Below are 20771 nucleotides of genomic sequence, written 5' to 3'. Positions count from 1 at the left end.
ACAAAACTTTGAATCTAGTGACAAGATATCCCCAAATTTAAAGTGGCAAACTATCAAAGAAGTATGCAAGAAACTGTATATCCACTATACACTAAGTGTAGCAATACTACATCTTTCCATAAGGTCAAAATGAAGGTGAGATGATGTCTTGTGATCCCCTACTCATACGTGTTCATGAGTCACAGAAGATGTCCAACTATCAAACCTTTTATTTGAAATTTAGTAAGAGACTAATCACTATAATCCAGAAGACTGTGGGAGAGGTAAACACAAAGAAACATGAGAGAACAATAAATCAAGTACTTTTCTTGTTCATGTCATTTTTAAGGGCATATTAATTCTAGAATAACAGGACAGTCTTATCAAAAGGACATGAGCCATCTGGGTATCAATTTATGTACCAAATTCCTTGTTCCTGTATAACATAAAAATCTCATTTTATCCTTCAGTGATACCAAGAGACTAAGCAGTATTTTTGTTCAAAATCTAGGGGATGGGCAGGGAGATAGGAGGGAGATACAACACAGAAGGAAAAAGGGGAAAAATCAACCAAAGTAGTAGAAAACAGGAGTGATATTAGTTACCAAAGGCTTCAGAAAAAAAGTGTTCCACAAAAATATTTCTGTAAAAATGTTCATTTTCTCTAAGACAGAATCCTATCTAGCCAGAAATCCTGGAACCACAGTACACTGAACATTAAATATTTATACTGTTTTAAAACTACCAACAGTGAAGGGTACAGACTCCTCAGCACAATCCTAAATTTGAGGGGGGTTCTAAAGGGGTCTAAGTGCAATTATAAAGCACACCTTCTCTGTTACCTAATAAAGTGAAAGTTTTTCTGTTGTGCTTGTGAAGAAATCCTACATTCATCACTTCTCACTACTGATCATGTAAACTCAACAGTGTAAGTTAAAAAGCAAAAGGCTGAAAAAGTCTTGTTTTCACAGCTTTCTCCTTTTGGAAATGGCAACTTCAATGCAAGCAACCCCAAACTTCTGCATTGGGAATTTTGATTTATTTCACTGAAAGAACATGAGAGTTTTAGGAACAACCATGTGAAAATTTTAGTCTTCAGGAAAAAGAAATGACACTGGAAAAATACTTATCCATCTCAGGCATAAACTCAGTAATGCTTGTGAGAATATAGATGAAAATAGCAGAGGTTTGGTATGAGTAGGTATAGAATTCTTCCTCTTTAAGTTTTCAAAAACAACAGACAATACAAGATTTTGATTCTTAAATTTATTTTTAGCAGGATGTGTTTACTAATGGATGGTGACATCATTAGAAGATAGGTCCATGTCCACCACCTGCAACAGAAGCTAGACAGATGTTAAAGAAAACAATTTAATAGTTAAAGATGACACTACTTACCCCAAACATACTCAGGAAAGTCACCTACCAAGCAGTACAGTTAGCTTTTGATGCACATATGACATTATTTACCTGTTATCAAAATTTCCTGTCAAGATTTAGCACATACATTACCTTGCTTTGATGGGAATCATGCACTTCTGTTTCAGAAAAAACTATTAGAGAGACTCTTATTCTTAAAAATTAAAAAAGATGGAAAGACTGGTTATGCAGAATTACTTACCTGTAAATTATCTTTGGAAGATAAAATATCTGCAAATTTAGGTCTAAAGCTTCTATGTAATGCTGAAAGCTACTAATAATTCTTTGGGAATTCCAATTCAAATTGTTAAACAAGGTTAACAGCAGGTAACATTTCTAGATTCAACTAAGAATACATCCACTTGTTCCTTACTATACTTGTTTGGTATGGTAAGGAATCAGTAAAGTAGGATCTCAGCATTATACTCACAGATTGGTGATAGTAATTCAGGAAGAAATAAAGACTGTCTGTTACAACTGAGCGATCATGTTATACTCGGGGAAAGTATCAATAGCCAGAAGTCTAACACAGGAAACAAGCTCATCTGGAACAAATTAATTTCATCAAAAATGAAACTTGAACAGCAAAACCTAGGGACAGACAGTTCAGGGAAATACATTCTCAAAGAATTCTGTGACAGGCCCTCTCCCAGTGCTATTTCAAATGAGAAGCCAATAAGCAAGGTGCAATTTGAGCCATGGAATTTCCTAAATCTGAAAAAACAGGAGTCCTTGCTTCATCTCCATTTCTTAATCACCAAAATAAATCCTACATGTGCTAAGTCAGCAAGCCCTACAGACAGTATCACTAAGACATCCTAATCTTACATTTTAAAACTTCAGAATGTTTATCAGCCTCTACTTCCCAAACAAAAAAGCACTACTGATAGTGAGCATGAAGTCACTTTACCCAACACTAGTTTAGAAACTTCATTTTAAGGTTCTTGTGTTTTGAAATCTCTTGTCTCTAAGGCCTTTATTAGTAACTGGGTTAACACCATCCTGGCTCATAATTCTGTATTAGGAAATCATATTTATGCCACACTAATCAGCCTAAAAACATTCCTTCAGTGTACTTCAATATCCTAGGACTTCACCTGTTTAAAACAGGCTGTTACAGACACTAAAGACTGTCTCCTACTTTTTAAAGAAAGACCTCAAATTAGTCTGAAAATGAAACTGTGCCATATTAGAATTAAATTCTTTAGCAGCTTAAATAATTCAGCCAAGAAACCATGTGACAGACCATAACAGTCCAGTAATATGTAACTGCTTTCTCTCAGAATTATGAATCCTCTGATCTAGTAATATTGGGAAATTACACTGGTTTGTATTTGTTGAAAACAACCAACAAGGGTGGAATCTGTTCACAGCTGTGCTACTATTTTTAATTTCTGTAAACTGAGCTCTCTTATTTTACAGAAGGGTAAATCTGCCTGAAGGACTAAGTCACTGCCTTTTGAGCAACTCACTAACCCAGCAGTCTACCATAACTACACAGGCTATAACTGCTGGTAACGAGCTACATAAACAAGTCAGTGCCTCTAGACAACCAGCCCTTCAATGAAACTGTGGGAACTTGTCCTTCGAACCCATTACACAGGCAGCAGGAAGGTAGGGCATGTGATGAAAAGCTTAAGGCTTCCTGTTCTTTAATCTTCCAGGTTCCATTACGCAGTTGGATCAGTTGCTACTGAAATCAGCACTACCGTGCATGCCATCTATCTTACATGAAGCTGGTTGATATCCTTCCCACAGGATAAACACAGTAAGGTTGATAGGAAGAACCTTCATCAATTGCTTTTCTGTGAGGCATAGAGGAAAGGAAGTAAGTCAGGAAATAAGAGTAGGCTAGGAATGACACAACTGATCTGAATGATGACTTCAAATACATGATGAACAGCATTTTCCGGAAAAAAAGCACAATAAAATCTGAATCCAAGTTATGAAGCTAAAGGTAAAGAAACCACTAGGGAAAGAAAATGTTCTTGACAGGCATATAGGACAAAACCTGAAGAATAATTGATTTTGGGACCATATATACATATGCTGCAGCTACAGGGCACCATGATCATTCACACATCTCCCCTTGCAAAATGATGCGGCTTCAATTCCATTACTGTAACACCCAAGTTAGCATTGGAAAACAATTGACATGAAATTATGGACATATTCTATGTATGTGGAGTGTTCAACAGGAGACTTTACAGTAGTATATGGTAGGAAAGAAAAACAGATGACTGGTAACAGTAAGGAACAGAATAACTTAAGGGATCATTTGCTAATGAGCTGTTTACCCTGCATCCTTCTTTTATTATGATCTGTCTGGTCGTGCTGGTGTTAGTACTGATAACCAGCTGTGTTAGAGGCTGTACAAGCTATAAGTACATTTCCCTGGGTTTAATGGATGCTTAAGTCAGGTTAAGAAGTGGTGCTGAAACCTGGAATTCTTATCCTTTAGCAAATACATAACTAAGACTTACAATAATGAATGAAAAGAGCATGGAAAGAAAATGACACTGTAGAATTAAGTTTGTAACACCAGGGATAAGACTTTCTATCTGCACTACTAAAACTAAGTCTGTAGGTATAACCAAGATTGAATAGCTAAAAAAGCAGAAAGAGCTGGTTTAATATGTTTCAAATGCTACAATCAAACAATGTGTTACTAATGTGCTGGAAGCAAAGACATAACAGTGGCAATAAAATATTTATCTTTGGAGAGAAAAGTTGTTCAGGCTAACTAAAAACATTTGCAAAAGCAAGCTTTAGTGAAGAAGAGACTAAAACAAAACATTACGCACTTCCAGCTTATGTTCTTTCTCTGCAAGGAACTCTTTTTGACATCGGAGAAAGTCTGATAACATTCGAGTTAGCTGTTTTCTATCATCTATTTCGGCTGCCAACCTGCCATTGTAATCCGCCAGCAACATACATGCATCATCTACCATTTTGGAAAGTTGCTCTCCAGATTCCTTATCTAAAAAGCAAGCAGAGAAAAACAAGCAAAGCATGATTCCATTACGTACCATTATGTTCTTAGAAGAGTATTTCGGTTACCAAGCTCCCAACCCTCACCTGTTATTCTGTCTAACAGGGACACATCCTGGACCTCTAGAGGCAAGGACGCTATTCTCTGGTGAACTGCTGCATCCCCAGAGGCAGCGTTTTCTAGTTCTTGTAATGCTCTAATGAGATCTGTGGTCTGAAAAAAGCATGCAAGATTGAGAACTAGTTTAAATAAACAGATCCTAGAACAAAACAGAAGTATTTTACAACAAGCTTACAGTATTGATTTGATGGTAATTTTAGCAGCAGTTACAGTATCACCTTTAGAGTCAAACAAAACAAAACCAAACCTTTAATCTCAGCACAACATTGCAGTGTTTCTAGTTTTAAAGGTCACCTTTCTACAAGAGCCTTCTCATTTAAATTCTTGGTATGGGAATACTTATAAACCTTTTCTTCTTGACAATAGTGATTATTTTACAGTACCTTTCATGTTATTATACATTTTTTAAAATTACTTTTCTTGTTGTTTTGCTTCACTATTGCAAAAGACTGTATCAGTGCACTTCTTCTGGAAGTAGGGCTGATGTTCACAGAAGCCTAGATATCTGCTACAGAGAAACATACTAAATTGTGATGACTTGAGGACAGTCGTTCTTTGCTATAACAAAAATCCTTTTGAGATAGGGCAATACCGCAAAAAAAACCCCACAAGAACTAGAAGAGCTGTAACAGTGCAAGGCAGACAAGAATTTTTCACAGCCACTGTGAGTGAAACTTTGGGAAATATTTTATCGATAAATCCATAACAATCTCACACTCTAATACATGTGTTACTACTACCCTGAAAAACTGAATGAGAACTCAATACATTGTAGAAACTATTGTTGAAATCCTGACATGAATAAAACTGGACATAGAGTTCAAATATTTGGGTTTAGTGTCAAATACATAGTTACAGCATACCCCACTGAAAACTATTAAAAGTAGCCACCCTTGCCTGGAAAAAATACCTCACTGAAAAACAGAAACCATTAAAAAAAAAAAAAAAAAAAAGTAACAGAAAAATTCTATATGAAACCATATGTAAATAGATAATTTTATAAACATGCTTTTACCTGAGGAGGATCAGTGGGAGAACTTCGAGGTGAACAGTTATTTTCATCAACTTTGATCTGTTCATATGTGCGCTTCCTCACCTTTCTGTCTCCATCTAAATGAAAACAAACACAGCAGTCAGGGAAGTACTATTTCAAACAGGAGACTGAACCTTCAAACACTCACAAAATACTTACACAAAGCTTGCCTAAGTTGTTCTAATACATCATTTTCATAAACAGACCTTTCTTCCCAGATAGACAGCACTCGGCCAAGGTGCTTCTTACAACTCTCATCAGACTCACTGTTACAAGGAAAAAAAGCAAATATCAGCACTAGGTAGAGGTATAGTACTGCTTCATAATTATTTTTCACAGAAAGAGCTTCACAGATCTTAGCAATATCCAAGCATCAGAAGTCAAATAATCTCAGAAAATAACAAATGGACATTTTAAAGAAAGCAAAGACCAGCTCAATGTGCCCTAGCAAACAGATAAAGAAAAAAAAAAGGCAAACACCCAGCTCTGGTTTTTTTTCAACCCATGAATCTGCAAACACTACAAGTAGGTTTATGCTGCTTCAACAGCTGTGTATCATTGTGAAAATAATCCTGTATCAAGACTCTAGCTTCTCATGCAGTGACATTAGAGACTGCTGGGGAAAAACACATCATGCAACACCCAGTAATGAAAAATGTCAAACTGTTGTACCACATAAACACAGACAGTATGCAAGTCTTACTTTCAGGAATAGCTAACAGACTTCCAAGGTAAAAAGGGAGTGAATGCTGATTAATTTACTATCAAACTTCATCCAACAGCAGTAAGACTATTCAAGATCACAAGAACACTGAATAAATGAAGCAAGATTTCAAGTAGAGAAATAGCACATGAAGACTAGCTGGGCCAGAAGACATCAACTGAAATGCCCCTCAAATGCAGTGTGAAGGACACTGCACATACAAGTTTACTGTACCTTGAAACATGCTTAAAAGCCTCCACTATTACTGGAGCAAAGTCTTTTGTAAATTCTGGTCCTTTCCTTTTGCTGTTCTGTATGACATCATTGGCCAAGTACAGGAATGTGAGCTTCCTATTTGGTTTTGCTAATAAAAAGAAAAATAAAAAATAATTAGAAATTTTATTTCCTTCAACTAATACCTATATATCCAGGTTCATACTGAATACAAACACTCATACCCTGAAATAAAGTGTGTTTTTCCCATTTTCATTACTGCTTACACCATTTCACATTTCCATTATTTTCATGTGAAAGACTTTAGTCACCCATTGGGTTTTATCTTCCTTCTGCTCTCTTTGTTCAAGTTCTTCTTCCTTCATAGTATGACACAACTTTCGTTAATGCTATCTCAAAAAACAAACAGAAAAAAATCCCCAGATATTCCAAAGTGTTCTTCATCCCCAAACTATTTTCAGGTGTTTCCCTGAGCCTTTTATGATTCCTGTTTGGCAGCCTTCATGGATTTCTTCCAAATACTTCAGCTTTCTTTTAAGCCTGCTCAAATTTCTTACACTCATGAAGTCTGTTGTTGAGGCACTTACTTCACAGATCCACAATCATTCATGTGAAGAACTTCCTCCTTTTCAGTCTGAATTTCGTTCGTTCTTACATAACCACTCCTCATTCTCACATTTAAGCAAACTGAACAGTCAATCCCTAGTCAGTGTCTTTGTATCACTGTGACACTCCCCTTCCTCACCTCCAAGTTATTAAAACACTCACGTGCCAGCAGCTGTAATAGCACAAAAATGTTATCAAAAACCACTTTCAAGCTCATGTGGTGTATCTCTTCTCCAAGCACCTTAAACCTCTTATACCACCTCTCTTAATGTGCAATAGACTGCAAGTTTCCAATTTGCAAGTCACTTCTCAAAATCTGTTCCGTGTTTTCTAAGTGCTCCTACCTGGGTATTTTCCATTTACACTTCATCTAATCTTCATGAGTCTGTAAGTTTCTTGGAACTGAAACTCTTATTGTAACATTTTTACCCTTGGTTAACACCAGAATACCATTACCACCACATAATCTCAATATGTACACTCTGATTTTAAAAAGAGGTTTCTCCTGAAAGACAAATTTCTTCTCCTCTCTCAAGGAAAGCAGCACTGGTAACAACAATCCAGGATTTCTTGTAATTTGCGCAAGCAAATATGATGGGATTTTGTTACTTTCTACTCCAGCCTTTCAAAAATGCAAAACTACCACCCTCACATATAAAGAGAAAATTCAATGTTAATATGTTTTCACTCTAGGGAAATGCTTTTGAGAATAAATTTTGCACCAGAGAAAGACTTCTCTGAAGGATTGCTCCTTGAAATACTGAATTCTTTCCACCCTAGTAAACAAACATATCTAACAAGTTGGGAGTTCTGGATTGACTGGGGAAAAAACTCTCCATTAAATGTAAAAATGCACTTCACATACAGTCAAAGGCAACTAAAGACTAGGAAACAAAACCAAATCAGCTAGGAAGTGCTGGACACAAGGTGGACTCTATTAAGAGTCTGCTCCAAACAGTGAAGTCACTACATGCAAGCACACAGGAAATTAATCTATTTTGGTCAAAATCTGGCTAATCTATAATGTAGGTTTTATTAACTTGTGCTGCTCAATTTCTATATTAAAACCTGACTGATGATAAAACAGCACATCTGCTATGTTTCACATAAATCAGAGCTCCGACACCTAGCAAGTTTTGGAATTCAAAGAGAGAAGGTCAGAAAACACACCGTTGTCCCATAGGCATAATCAAAAAGTAGCTAGTGTTTACCAAAGATGGCCCTGCCCCCTCTCTCAGTTCTTAAATAAGCCAAGAATTAGGACTCAAAATCTAATGAAGAAAGCTGTTCCCCATCCTATATCCTCTGGAACTGCATACAGGATAGGCCCTTGTCCATCCAATTCAACAGGGAAAAAACCCTCATTTTTAAATCCTCAGTGATGTAACCCATTTGTGAGAGGCCCTAACTTCCTTCTTTCCAATAAACAGCCAAATCATTTGAGCTGGCAAAGACATAAGACGGATACACAGTGACATGAAGTCAGGTAATGCTCTCACAAAGCCTTGACTTTATCTATTCACTACAATAAAAGATTGATATATCATATTTGGTAAAAGCATCCTAAACTGCAGAAAGTCACTTTCAGGCTTATTTTCCTGAGTATTACCTTCCTACTACACTTCAACATAAACAAAGCTGCACAGAATGAACAAAAATCCTAGAACCACTATTAAGCTATCTGTGCCTTTGGTTGAAACTTCAACTAATGTTCTACCCTTATTATTCACAAGGAAAATTGTGAAGTAAAATTTGATTCCTCTTGCTGTAAGAATGTCCTGCACAAAATTCCAAAGGTAAAAATTATGCCTAGTCTTGAGAAGTGCTCCCTCTCCCTTCACAAATCGTCAAGACTTACATACTGGTCTACTGGCATTCTGCCTTACACAGGAGACTGAAGTGACACATAACCTCTGGCAACTGAGGCTTACACTTGAGTTTGAAAACATTCTACTGCTAGCATGACTATAAATTAACTAGTGATGTCAGAAACACAAATTAAATTCAGGATCAAACAGACCTGTTCTGGAGACAGAACTATGTTTCCAGCCCGGGGCATTGATAAACCTCAGAATATCAAAATGGATCCAACAGACAATTTTTGAAGGTCCTCAACACATGGCAAGGCTAATAGCAAAAGCATTCTTACTGTCAGAAGAAAATGAAGGGAGAAAACCTGTAAGAACCTAGGTTGAAGAAGGATCTGAAAAGCACACTCTGCCAGAATGTACAGTGTTAGAAGCAGCCATCTCTGTATCAACAGTACCCTCTGCAAACACAAGACTGCCAAGAAATCACCTGTGTTGGATTGAGTCATCTTTTCAGAAGCTCTGCGCAGTGTTCATGTAACTCTTCTGCTTGCTGCAGCTAGATTCACCATCTAGTCACCAAAGTAGCTCCCTGAAGCACTGGATTCTGAAGTATTTTAATATGTCAACAGTGCTGGTTGGTATAAGAGCCATACTGTGCAAATTACTCTTAAAGCATCTTCAATGAGACTACGTGGGATTGGCACCTTGCAAATGAATCTATGTCTGTACCAAAAATATATCTGACATGTTTAAATGCTAATGAATATTCTTCAGATAATAATGATATTTCACCAACAATTAGCACACTGAGATATCTGCAGTGGAGACAACATTATCAAGTCTTAGTTTTTGTCAATCCATTCTTCTCAGAATGCATTCTTGTTAGCCCTGCCTGGGTATGCCTGATTCTCTAATAGTTCAGTATCGATGCCTGACATTATTTGCTTTAATCCATAAGACTTAGAGAACTCTTAATACTGACAAACCACCACTTTAGTGCAAGAAACCAGTATTTTACCCTGAAAGACAATAAATCAGTCATTTTCACTGAGGCTAGGCTAGCCCTGGCAATCAAAGTCAGCATAATCACCTGTATTTGTCTTCTCCAGATTTACCTCCTGCATTTGAAATTGAGTTCCCATGAAGATTGCTAGAAACATGCCCATTAGTTTCATGCTGTTTTACACCTAGAGCCAAGAGATATTTGCTGTCGTAGATATACTAGAAGAAACTACAGAAAAACACACAAGCATGAGAGATTTCACTTACATCCCACTACAAGTGTATAGACTGACTGAGTCATCTGAAAATGTTACATCAGGCTGTGGCTTTCTACAGGCCAGCTCTGCTGTGTCAACTGACCTCGAAAGAAAACACCACTTGACAAAAAGGTTTGAGACAATAAGCATCAATGTGTTAAAATCTCACAACAGTTATCAGCCCTAAACATTTCATTTGCTTATTTAAGTTCTTAAGTTCTCTAGTATGGATTCAAATAAAGACTTTGCTAAATTGCTTTTGAATTACTTTAGTCTACACACATGCAGGAGAATTTACGAGTGCCACCACTTTTCCCAAAATCCCTGGGACACTTTCTCATAGCACGATTCACACCTTTGCAAGAGGAGCTCATGACTTCTCTGTAAACACCTGACGAGTTTTCAAGCGTTTTATTACAAGACCAAACATTGTTAAGACCAGCAGCATTGAAGCTTGAGTGGAAGACCACTGAATCTTCACACTGCAGAGAGCTACCTGGGTTTTTATGCAAGTAGATTAAGCAGAGCATCTTTGGTAATATGACTCTAAAAAGCCACTTGAAAAGCTGCTATCAGAAAAGACAATTCAAAGATAAAACGCATGCTGTACAACAAGCACTTAATCTTAAAATTCATTAACCTTCTATTCAGAAAAGGTTAAACTAGGCGCTCCATCTTTTGCAGTCACCTGGTCAATTTTACCAAGGTTTGATAATGGCTGTGTTTTTTTTTTTTTTTTTTTTTTTTTTTTTTGAAAGAGGGAAATGGGATTGCCCATTGAATGTGTTCAAGGTTTGAGGGTCCAGGCATTTTGACTGGTTTTGGAGACTAGTAACAAAGGGAACACAACACACAGCCACTGCTGGGAATAAGGCCATTAGCATCAAATTACCGCGGGAATGCCAGAAAGCTGGTCACAGACCAAGGAAACCATTCTAACATAATTACTCTGCAGAAGCTTCCCACTGCACTTAGTGCATCCTGAATTACCTGAATGTATGAAACAAATCAATTCCTTTTATTGCCTCACCTGACTGGTAAAATGCCAAGATGGACATGAATTAACTGCAACAACAGCTTCAGGACAGTAAAAAGACCCTACACTTAAGTATTCTGAACCAGAATAGTGAAGGACACACAGGTAGAGGTGATATGCATGTTTGGACTACACAACCCAAACATAATTGTTATAAATGAAAGACTCTCATATTGCCACTCTGCTGCTCCCAACTGCAGATCATTTTCTAAATCACGTACACAGCAAGTAAGTTTGCCTAACTAGACTCAACAACGCCCATTCATCTGAAGTTTTGCCTGTTTGTTGCTCTCCAAACTTTTTGTCATGGATGAGAAGACTGAAGTGGGCATAACCAGTGAAATCCAAAAGCCATAGTTTTGCTTCTCTTAAATAAAAGAAAACAAAATTATTTATTCTCTCACATTGGACAATGACACTATAGCACCACTAAGTAAAATAATCTTACAATCACCAGAAAAGAAAGATTCCTTCTCTTGGCAGTAAAAACTACACTGCATGGTACAGAAAATAATTGCTTCAAACTGGGAACTTGTTTCCTGTGATCCACTTCCCATCTGCAAGGCAATATATTGCAACCACTTTTGGCTGTAGTTATGCTCCAAAACAGCTAAGTATTAGAGTATTTCAGATGTAGTACAACTTTCAAATCTGCTTTAAGTGTTGCTAGGCCTTCTCAATTTACTTTCTAAAATCCTCAATCTTCCAAATTTCAGCAGCTGCCACAACAGCCAGTATCTTCAGAAAAACATATTTCATCAGTGCCAACAGCTATACTGGATGAGGACCCAGGCACCAGCATATGTCCCAGTGGCAGAAGCTGTAGACAAACCATAAATAAGCAAAAACACCCCATGTAGCTTCTTATACCGTGAAAGACTTCAACACCAGGAAAAAACAAAACCAAAAAAGCATAATAAACTTGAACAACAGGTGAACTGACAGTCAAGCACTACAAATACATCTCCCTGTAACAGCCCAGATGTACCTACAAAACTGTGACTCTCCTAAAGGCAATACACAACGGCTCTACTGACCTAGATAAGCTGTGCAGGGAAGACAGTGATCAGTGTGACATGGGTGGGGTGACAGATGACAGCCTAAACAAGAGGTCAAGTGATTAAGGAGGATGGGGGATGATCACCATCAGTTTCTGTTACTGGCTTATCATTGAGGTGCCGTGTTGAGCCTTGAAGAAACAGATACTTGAATCTGAAATTAGTTTTAAAGATACAACACAATAGTGTCCCGTGCAGAGCCAAGACTTGGACATGATGATCCCTGTGGGTCCCTTCCAACTCCGAATATTCAATGCTTACTAAAGTATCACTAAGAAATAAATACTTAAGTGCCAGAGATGAACCTGGAAAAGCTAACAGAAAATGAGATGACAGGAAAAGATTCTTATGGACAACTAATTGGAACTCAAAATAACAAGTCCCATATTAAAAACTTATAGCAATTTTGGGTTTTTTCCTTTGAAAAAGAACACATTTTAACCAAATACAACAAATTGCATATTTAACCTACTGAACAAGCAGTGACTGTTCACCCTTGAAAGAAGATGCTTTGAATTACAGAACTGAAATTTTCCATTTCAAAAAATGAACAAACACATAGCAAACCTCTACAGCTGCAGAGCATCCTGAAACCAGGGAGCAAGAGATGTATGCAAGAGAACATACCTGACTTGCAAATAGAAAAAAATAATTCTCAACAGACTCTATCTCAGAAGAGCCTATTCAAAGGTGTTTCTTCCTAAGGAGTTTCCCAGCAGCCATTCAGTAACTGCAGGCTTACACAAAAAATTTGTATGTTATGCCACTACTCAGTTTAAAAAGAAATGCTATAAGTCATTCCCTTTATGGATACACAAAACTACACAGGTTTAAATGGGCCCACCAGTTGCCTCTTTAAAATGACTGAGGTAATCACAAGTTAATTAATTAGTACTACTTAACTACTGAATAAGCTTATGACTACGAAGTAATTAACTATTTAACTCAGAGTTACATTTCATACCTCTGAAATCTAGCTGTAGCAGGATCATTTCCCCCAGTACATGCTTTTCAAGAAAACCTGTACATGAAGTTGTACTGAACTGATGATCCATAGGGATGCCAGAATATGGGACCTGACCACTGCCAATTAATCCAAGTAAACAGAAAGGCACTAACATTTTATGCTGTCTAAATTATATGCAGATTTGAAAAGCTATCATTTCATCTCTACTCCGATGTGGCATAAAGAAAAAGATTATTTTAAATACAAAAGAATCAGAACCAAACATTTAGGAAAGAAATAACTCTGACCTTAGGACTTGTCTATGAATAGCTAGAGACATGTTCAGAAAGGCTCATGCAAGCTCACCTGACATGAATGATCTTTTACCAAAACTGAAAGCATCCAGAAAAAAATATCATATCATTGTACTGTGTTCAACCCAACTAGTTATACAACGTTCCTGAAAAGCAGTAGACTGGAAGGAAGGTCTGGAGATGGGGGTGACAATAAAAACGGGGATACAATGAAAGGAAATAAAATCTAGAAAGGCAAGGTTCAATTTTCAGTTCCAGGACACTACTGGCTAAAAATAGCAGCTGACAATGTCAATAATTTTGATATCCATATTCCCCAAACAGAGGTAATTTTCCTCTCAGGTAGGAGAGAAATCATGTTTCTATAGCTTCAATGACAGGCAAGTCAGGAGCCTTAAACTTACTCTAGTTATGGCCTCATTGCCAATATCCTACTTTGTGGTGTTTTATGCACTCGCTTCACCACAGGACAGTTGTATTCCTCTCATCCTTCCCATGCTGTCTTGCTTAGATCACTATTTCCACCTTTGGGGATTAGGCACCATCTTATAAACCTGTGCAGCAATTAGCCAGAAGTTAGTATCAGGTAAATGCAAGCTAACATTTATGAAGCTTCGATATTGTAAGAGCTGGAAGAGCTGGAATATTAAAATTAATCCTGTGTATATTAACTATGGCAGCTTCAAATGAAGCTTCCTATTTTCCAAAATGAAACACTTCACATAGGCCTAAAAGCCCAGAAGGGTCAGGACTTTGAAAGCAACTAAGCTACTCCTAGCACAGGTAGAGTTTCATGTGCTTTCCAAAGACCCTTGAAGGTTTGCATCCGAAGAAAGGTCACAGCAAAATCTTACTTTGAAGCAGCAAAAGCAGGACAACTTCAAAAAACAGAACAAACCCAATTATGGCAGATAGTCTCACCAAAAGCTCAAAAGGAGGTTGTTATCTTGCCTCTTAATACCACTTTCAGACACATAGCCCAGGTTTCAAAGACTTCATTTCTCCAGTTAGTCAACCAGAAGAGGAAAATTAAAGTTAAGGACTGCCCAATAATATCACAGATTACTATGAACTATTGTGCATGATAATTAAGATGAGCAACCAAAACTCTGTGTCTATTTCAATTAGTTCAAGATACCTTCCTGGTATCACTCAAAACCCCTAACATTCGTGTTGTTTGATTAGAAGGCACAGAAATGTGAAATGTTTCAGATAGAGGTGGGAGATCAAAAGAAAGCAAGCCTGCAACTAACACAATGAAAATGTGTTTATGTCCCAAGCTGGAATATTGCCACCAAGTCAGTCTTTCTTCAGTTGGTACAAAAAAGAATTCAACTCATGCCTCAAAGTTTGAAAGATAACAAATCCCAGAAAAAAATTTAAACAAAACCACAGTAGCCATATTACACAAAACTCAGTGGTTCCTTCCTCTCCCATAAGTCCTGTAATGGCTTAGTGCTGTTTTTCTGCTCAGTCTGAAAGATTAAGACTTCTATTTTTCCCATTAAAGATCCACATAATAGTGAGGCTCCAAAGAAAGCTACTGGAAAACAGCATCATTTCGTAGATCGAAGCAGAGTTGCAGCAAGTGAATTTTCTTTTTCTTAAATGAGCCAACTTAAGAAGAAGCTATTATCCAGTCAGGTCAAATACAGCATCATATGCCATTTCTCCCTTTCACTCCCTGAACTACTGCCTATAGCTGCAAGTTCTTTCCTGTTAAACAGAAAGCCACACTAGCATTTAAGTCTGCCTGCTTATCATTGGTAAAAAAACTCATGTTTTTATTATATTAACATTGGTATTAACCATCTGGCAAAACTAGGAAGTAAAAATCACTTTGGACACATTACACTGCTCTTCCCTCAGTGTATTCCCATCCTCATCTGCCCTTCAAGAACAGTTTCTGGAAAAAAAAAACCTGAGTAGACATGGAATTCAAATAGTATTACAGCTAACCATCACTACAGACGACGAAAAATACTACCTAAAAAAGCTCCGTCTTGAACAATAAAAAGCCCTAAACCCCTGGCTCGCCGGATTCCTTCCGGTTTCCCACTTTCCTTTCTCCTTAAAATGGGGAGAGATAAAACACAAGGGGCAGCCTCCTCGGAGACATCTCATTATGGGGAGAAGGAAAAATGGGAAGGAAAAGACAGGAGCGAGAGGAGTGGAAGAAAAAATGAGAGAGAAGAAGCATCATCGAGATGATGTTTCATCGAGAAACGGAGAGCCGCCGTTTAACGCTGGCCATAGCAGTTCCGCTCTCCCCGGGCGCTCAGGCCTATCCTCCCCCTCTCCCGCCTGCCTCCCCGACTCCGCAGGCCGCGCAGCTCCGCCGCCACCCTCCCTCCCCCGGGCAGCCGCACTCCGCACCGGGGGCGGCCGCCTCCGCCTCCTGCCCGAACCCGCCGCCCCGGGGCGCCTCCGGCGGGCCCTGCCCGGCCCCGGGCTCACCTTTGCGCAGCTCCCGCTCCCACACGCTGACGATGAGCGCCGAGTGCTTGCGGTGGTGGATGAGCCACAGGCTCAGGGTTTGCACGCTCTGCTGCGAGTTGCTCAGCTCCGACAGCTTCCGCTCCAGCGCCGCCTCCGAGAATGCCGACATCGCTGCACCGCGTTGGGCCCCGCCGCTCCGTCCCGTCCCGGCCGGGCCGCGCTCAGTCCCCGCCTCTCGGCCCCGACGAGGGAGGAGCCGACGAGCGATTCCCAGCCCTTCTCGCCCCGGCGGCAGCGCCCGGCGCCAACAAAATGGCGGCGGCCGAGGCCCGTGGGGAGCCGCGCGGCCCCGCCCCCTTCCCCGCCTGCCCTCACTTCCGGCCGAGCGCGAGCTGCGCGCTGGGGCGGGGCTGGGATCGTTCAGGGGTGGGTTGCCTCAGGGGATCGGTCCGTCCCCCTCCTGCCCTGGAAAATAACGCCAAAATGCAAATGCAAATTTGCCCCCAGAAGGGAACCCAAGCCTAACGGTTTCTTTCACCCAGCAGGTTAAGAACAACAGAATCGTTATGGTTGGAAAGGACCTCTGGAGATCGTCCAGTCCAATCCCCTGCCAAGGCAGGGTCACCTGGAGCAAGTTAGACAGGAAAGTGTCCAGGTGCATTTGGAATGGCTCCAGAACGGGAGACTATGTGACCTCCCTGGCAGCCTGTTCCAGTGCTCTGCCACCGTCACCATAAAGCAGTTCATCCTCAGTTGGGGTGGACCTTCTTGTGTTTTGGTTTACGGTCATTGCTCCTTGTCCTGCCACTAGGTGCCACTGAAAAGAGTTTGAGACCATCCTCTTGGTACCTGCTTTTGAGATATTTGTCTGTATTGATGAGATCCCCTCTCAGCTTTCTCTTGTCCAGACTAAACATCCCTAGCTCCCTCAGTCTCACCTCATTAGAGAGATGCTCCAGACCCCAAATCATCTTTGTGGCTTCCACTGGACCCTCTCCAGCTTCTCATCTTCCTTGTGCTGAGGAGCCCAGAACTGGACACAGCACTCCGGATGTGGCCTCACTAGGGCCGAGTAGAGGGGCAGGACCACCTCCCTCCACCTGCTGGCAATGCTCTTCCCAATGCACCACAGGATCCCAGTGGCCTCCCGGTGCTGGCTTATGGTCAACCTGTCTCACCAAGACTCCCAGGTCCTTCCCAGCAGAGCTCCTCTCCAGTGCTGGTACTGGGGGTTATTCCTTCCCAGGCACTTACTGTGACACTGGGTGTACGGTATTTCACATTTGTGAAATACATACTCCACAAAATAAATTTGTGAAATACATACTCCACAAAAGTGCCTGGCCTCTTTTCTAAAAGCTGTTTTGTTGTTGTTGTTGTTGTTGTTGTTGTTGTTGGTTGTTTTTTTTTTTTTTTTTTTTACTTTCTGGCATTAACAGTATCATGTGACAGAATTCCACTGTTCACTGACAAGATTATGTGCAAAAAATGCTTCATCTCTATTGTCTCAAACCTGTTGCCTTATAGCTTTATTGCATTCTTGCTACTTCTGCTAATTTGGAAATATTGAATAAAAATTGTCTGCTTACCTTTATATTCTTTTCTAGATTTTCTATTGTGTCATCTTCAGTAATTTTTCAAGGATTTTCCAAACAAGGAAGGTACTCTGTGCTACTTGACATGAATAAAAATTATTGTATGCTTACCTTTATATTCTTTTATAGATTTTCTATTGTGTCATCTTCAGTAGTTTTTCAAGGATTTTCCAAACAGGGAAGGTACTCTGTGCTACTTGACATGATGTGAGCATTTCTAGCCTTCCCTGCTGTCCAACTGAAAAACACTTGACATAATTTCTTACTTTAAACATTACCAAGTGGCTGACAATTTCAGACAGCTATCCGCCTTAACTCCTACAGGTATATCCTGAATCCTGTTTCTGTGGCTAATAATTATGACTGTAGTTGTCAGTATTTTTCATTTTTCTATAAAATTGCATGTGTATTATTAGAAAAATATGCATATAGTTTATAGGTCCTTATTCTTAGGATATCCTGAGAATGGCTAACTATCCATCCTTATAATGGAGCATTCCTATAACCTTCTATACATCCAGTTTGTCCTCATCAAAGAGCAGAACACTATTTATGAACAAAAATATTTGTTGAGAATTTTAAAGAATTACAGAGTGGGTCACGTTGAAGGGATCACAGTGGATCATCTGGTCTAACCTCACTGCTCAAGCAGGGTTATCCCTAAGACATGACACAGGATTGTTTCTGGACAGTTCTTGAGTATCTCTGGTGAGGGAGACCCCCACAGCCTCTCTGGGCACCCTGTTCCAATGCTCGGTCACCTGCACAGTAAAGAAGTTCCTCCTCATATCCAGGTGTAACTTTCTGGGTGTCAGTTTCTGCCAGTTTGCTCTTATCCTGTTGCTCAGCACCACTGAGCAGAGCCTGAATCCGCCTTTTTGGCACCCTCCCTTTGGATACTTACTGATATTGATGAGGTACCCTCTCAGTTGTCTCTTCTTGAGGCTGAACAGGCCAAGTTCTCTCTGCCTTGCCTCATAAGAGAGATGTTCCAGTCCCTCAATCACCTTTGTTGTCCACTGCTGGACCTGCTCCAGGAGCTCTGTGTCTCTCTTGTCCTGATGAGCCCAGAACTGGACACAGCACTCCAGATGTGGTCTCACCAGGACTGAGTAGAGGGGCAGGATCACCTCCCTCGACCTGCTGGCAATGCTCTTCCTAATGCACCCCAGAACACCATTGGCCTCTTGGCTACAGGAGTACTGCTGGGTCATGGTCAGCTTGTTGTCTGCCAGGACCCCCAGGTCCTTCTCCACAGAGCTGCTTTCCAGCAGCTCAGCCCCCAGCCTGTCCTGGTGCAGGGGGTTACTGCTCTCCCTGCGTTTGCCTTTGTTGAATTTCAGACAGTTCCTCTCTGCCCATCTCTCCACCCTGTCGAGGTCCCTCTGAAGGGCTGCACAGCCCTCTGGGGTATTGGCCACTCATTACAGCTTTTATTTTTAAAAATTTCTTAAAGGTGTATTCCTATTTCATATCTGTCATTCAGAGAAGGTGTCCCAGTGGATTGTTTTGGGGCAATTTTCCTAATATTTGTTCTTAGTGAAATCTTCCCTTTAAACATAAAACTTTGGTGAGGGTGAGGTGGGAGTGTTAGAAGGTTTTAATGTGAATTGTATTTACAAAATCATCCATAGAATGAGTGATTTGGGGGGAACTAGAAAGGATTTTGCAAAAATTCTTTTGACAGAGAAAGTTAAATAAGTTGCACAGATCCCTGCAGAGTTTCTTTCTTGCCTTTTGATCACCATGAATGAAAGAATCTGTAACATACTGCTATTTTTGCTATGTACAGCAGAGGCCACTCTGGCATTAAATGGAACTGAGCAGTGAAGTAAAATTAAGACAGAGCTAGCAAATATGGATGCACCCATTAGAAAAATGAAATATGAATGGTAATCGAGTAACCAACACCCAAAGAGCATTTCTTGGAGTCATATATGTTCTGTTGTTAGCAGGAGAAACTTTTGAGCAACTATGGAAAAAGAGCTATTTCTTTCACACCTAAGACAAAGTATGCAGCAACAAAAAGTAAAATTTACATGGTAAATCCAATTAAACAAAAGAAGAAAAGAAGGAAATTAGTAGAGAATTTTAGTAATGTTTGTAAAAATGTTTATTACTCCTTCCTCTGCATCTTCCCAGATTATCAGAACATTTTACAAAAAAAAAAAAAAAAAGAAAAAGAAAAAAACCCCACAAATCTTGAGATTTGTTTTTTTTTTAAATAAATATATTTGAATACCAAGAGATTTGTCTTCTGTGTTATATACTGTATAATAAATTACACTGCAAAATAGAGATTTCACCTTTCCCATTAACTTTTGTAACACGTTTTAAATTTGTAATAATGTTTATATCAGAAATCTAATTTAAAAGCTATGCTTTATCCAGTCAGTGAATAGAAATCTGCCATGAGACTTCCTCAAAGCAAAGTGACTCTCAAACAGGAAGCATGCACAATGGAAGGTTCATTTGTTGCAGAGCTTGGAAAACCTCAGCTTTCATTCAGAAACAAGTCATACATTATTCACCTTCCTTTAAAATTTCACCCACACCCACAGGGGCGGAGCTGTCAACAGATGTCGAGTTTTCGTCCGCCCATTCCTGTGTTCAGACCGCAATAGCATCTTCCCCCTGAATTCCTAAGAACAAAGTTCTGTACTGCTTCCCTTCTGTCTGGGTAGTCTGCTGTGTTCTCCCACTCTGGGAGAAAGGAGCCACATGCAAGTGTAAGACAATAACTATGAATAAATTACTCATTTGAAGTTTTTGTAGAACATGGTACTGGGACGCTCTAGGTAGTTCAAAGATGTAATTACAGTCACCAAGCGTCTGTACAGCACTCTTACTTTATATGCAAGTTGTAGGTTTTTCTTATCCTTAGTATTATTCTATGCTTCACTGGAGTTTTTTTTGGAACCCTTATTTTACACCTCTACATAGAGCAGTAAAACAATGTATGTATATCAAACTATGTATATACTGGTTTCCTAAACATTGCTCATCAGTTATGTGGGATTTGAGTTAAAACCAGCTCTTGCGCCAGAACAAGTCAGATTGTTCTCTGTATGAGTCTGACCTTTTCTCATTTTAAACTTTGTTTTATATCTCTTTCTCAAATAGTCTCACGCAGGAGATGCAATAATATTAAAGGAAAAATGAGATTTCTCTAGTCGTGTTTCCTGTCTGAGAATTTGTATTAGTCAGCACACCAATCACTACCTGGA

General features: G+C 39.5%; 1 protein-coding gene across 2 annotated transcripts in view; it reads right to left on the bottom strand.

Annotated features, from left to right (window-relative positions):
- RPRD1A (regulation of nuclear pre-mRNA domain containing 1A) overlaps positions 1-16259 on the bottom strand; it is a 43601-nt gene extending 27342 nt beyond the window's left edge. Inside the window, exons 1-7 of one of the 2 annotated variants that reach the window (XM_053939365.1) lie at positions 15968-16254; positions 6481-6610; positions 5703-5809; positions 5526-5620; positions 4477-4603; positions 4203-4378; positions 1231-3203 (exon numbers count right to left, since the gene is read on the bottom strand). In XM_053939365.1, the coding sequence (XP_053795340.1) occupies positions 3192-3203; positions 4203-4378; positions 4477-4603; positions 5526-5620; positions 5703-5809; positions 6481-6610; positions 15968-16118 (798 nt within the window). In that variant the 5' untranslated portion in view covers positions 16119-16254 and the 3' untranslated portion in view covers positions 1231-3191. Of the gene's footprint in view, positions 1-1230; positions 3204-4202; positions 4379-4476; positions 4604-5525; positions 5621-5702; positions 5810-6480; positions 6611-15967 lie in introns of those variants that run through there. The other variant, XM_053939358.1, reaches the window with a different exon arrangement.
- Between the last annotated feature and the right edge of the window lie 4512 nt (positions 16260-20771).

This window comes from Vidua chalybeata, chromosome 1 (assembly GCF_026979565.1).
Source record: "Vidua chalybeata isolate OUT-0048 chromosome 1, bVidCha1 merged haplotype, whole genome shotgun sequence".
Lineage (NCBI taxonomy): Eukaryota > Metazoa > Chordata > Aves > Passeriformes > Viduidae > Vidua > Vidua chalybeata.
The sequence above is the reverse complement of the archived record's forward strand: the minus strand, read 5'-3'. Positions and strand labels throughout refer to the sequence as shown.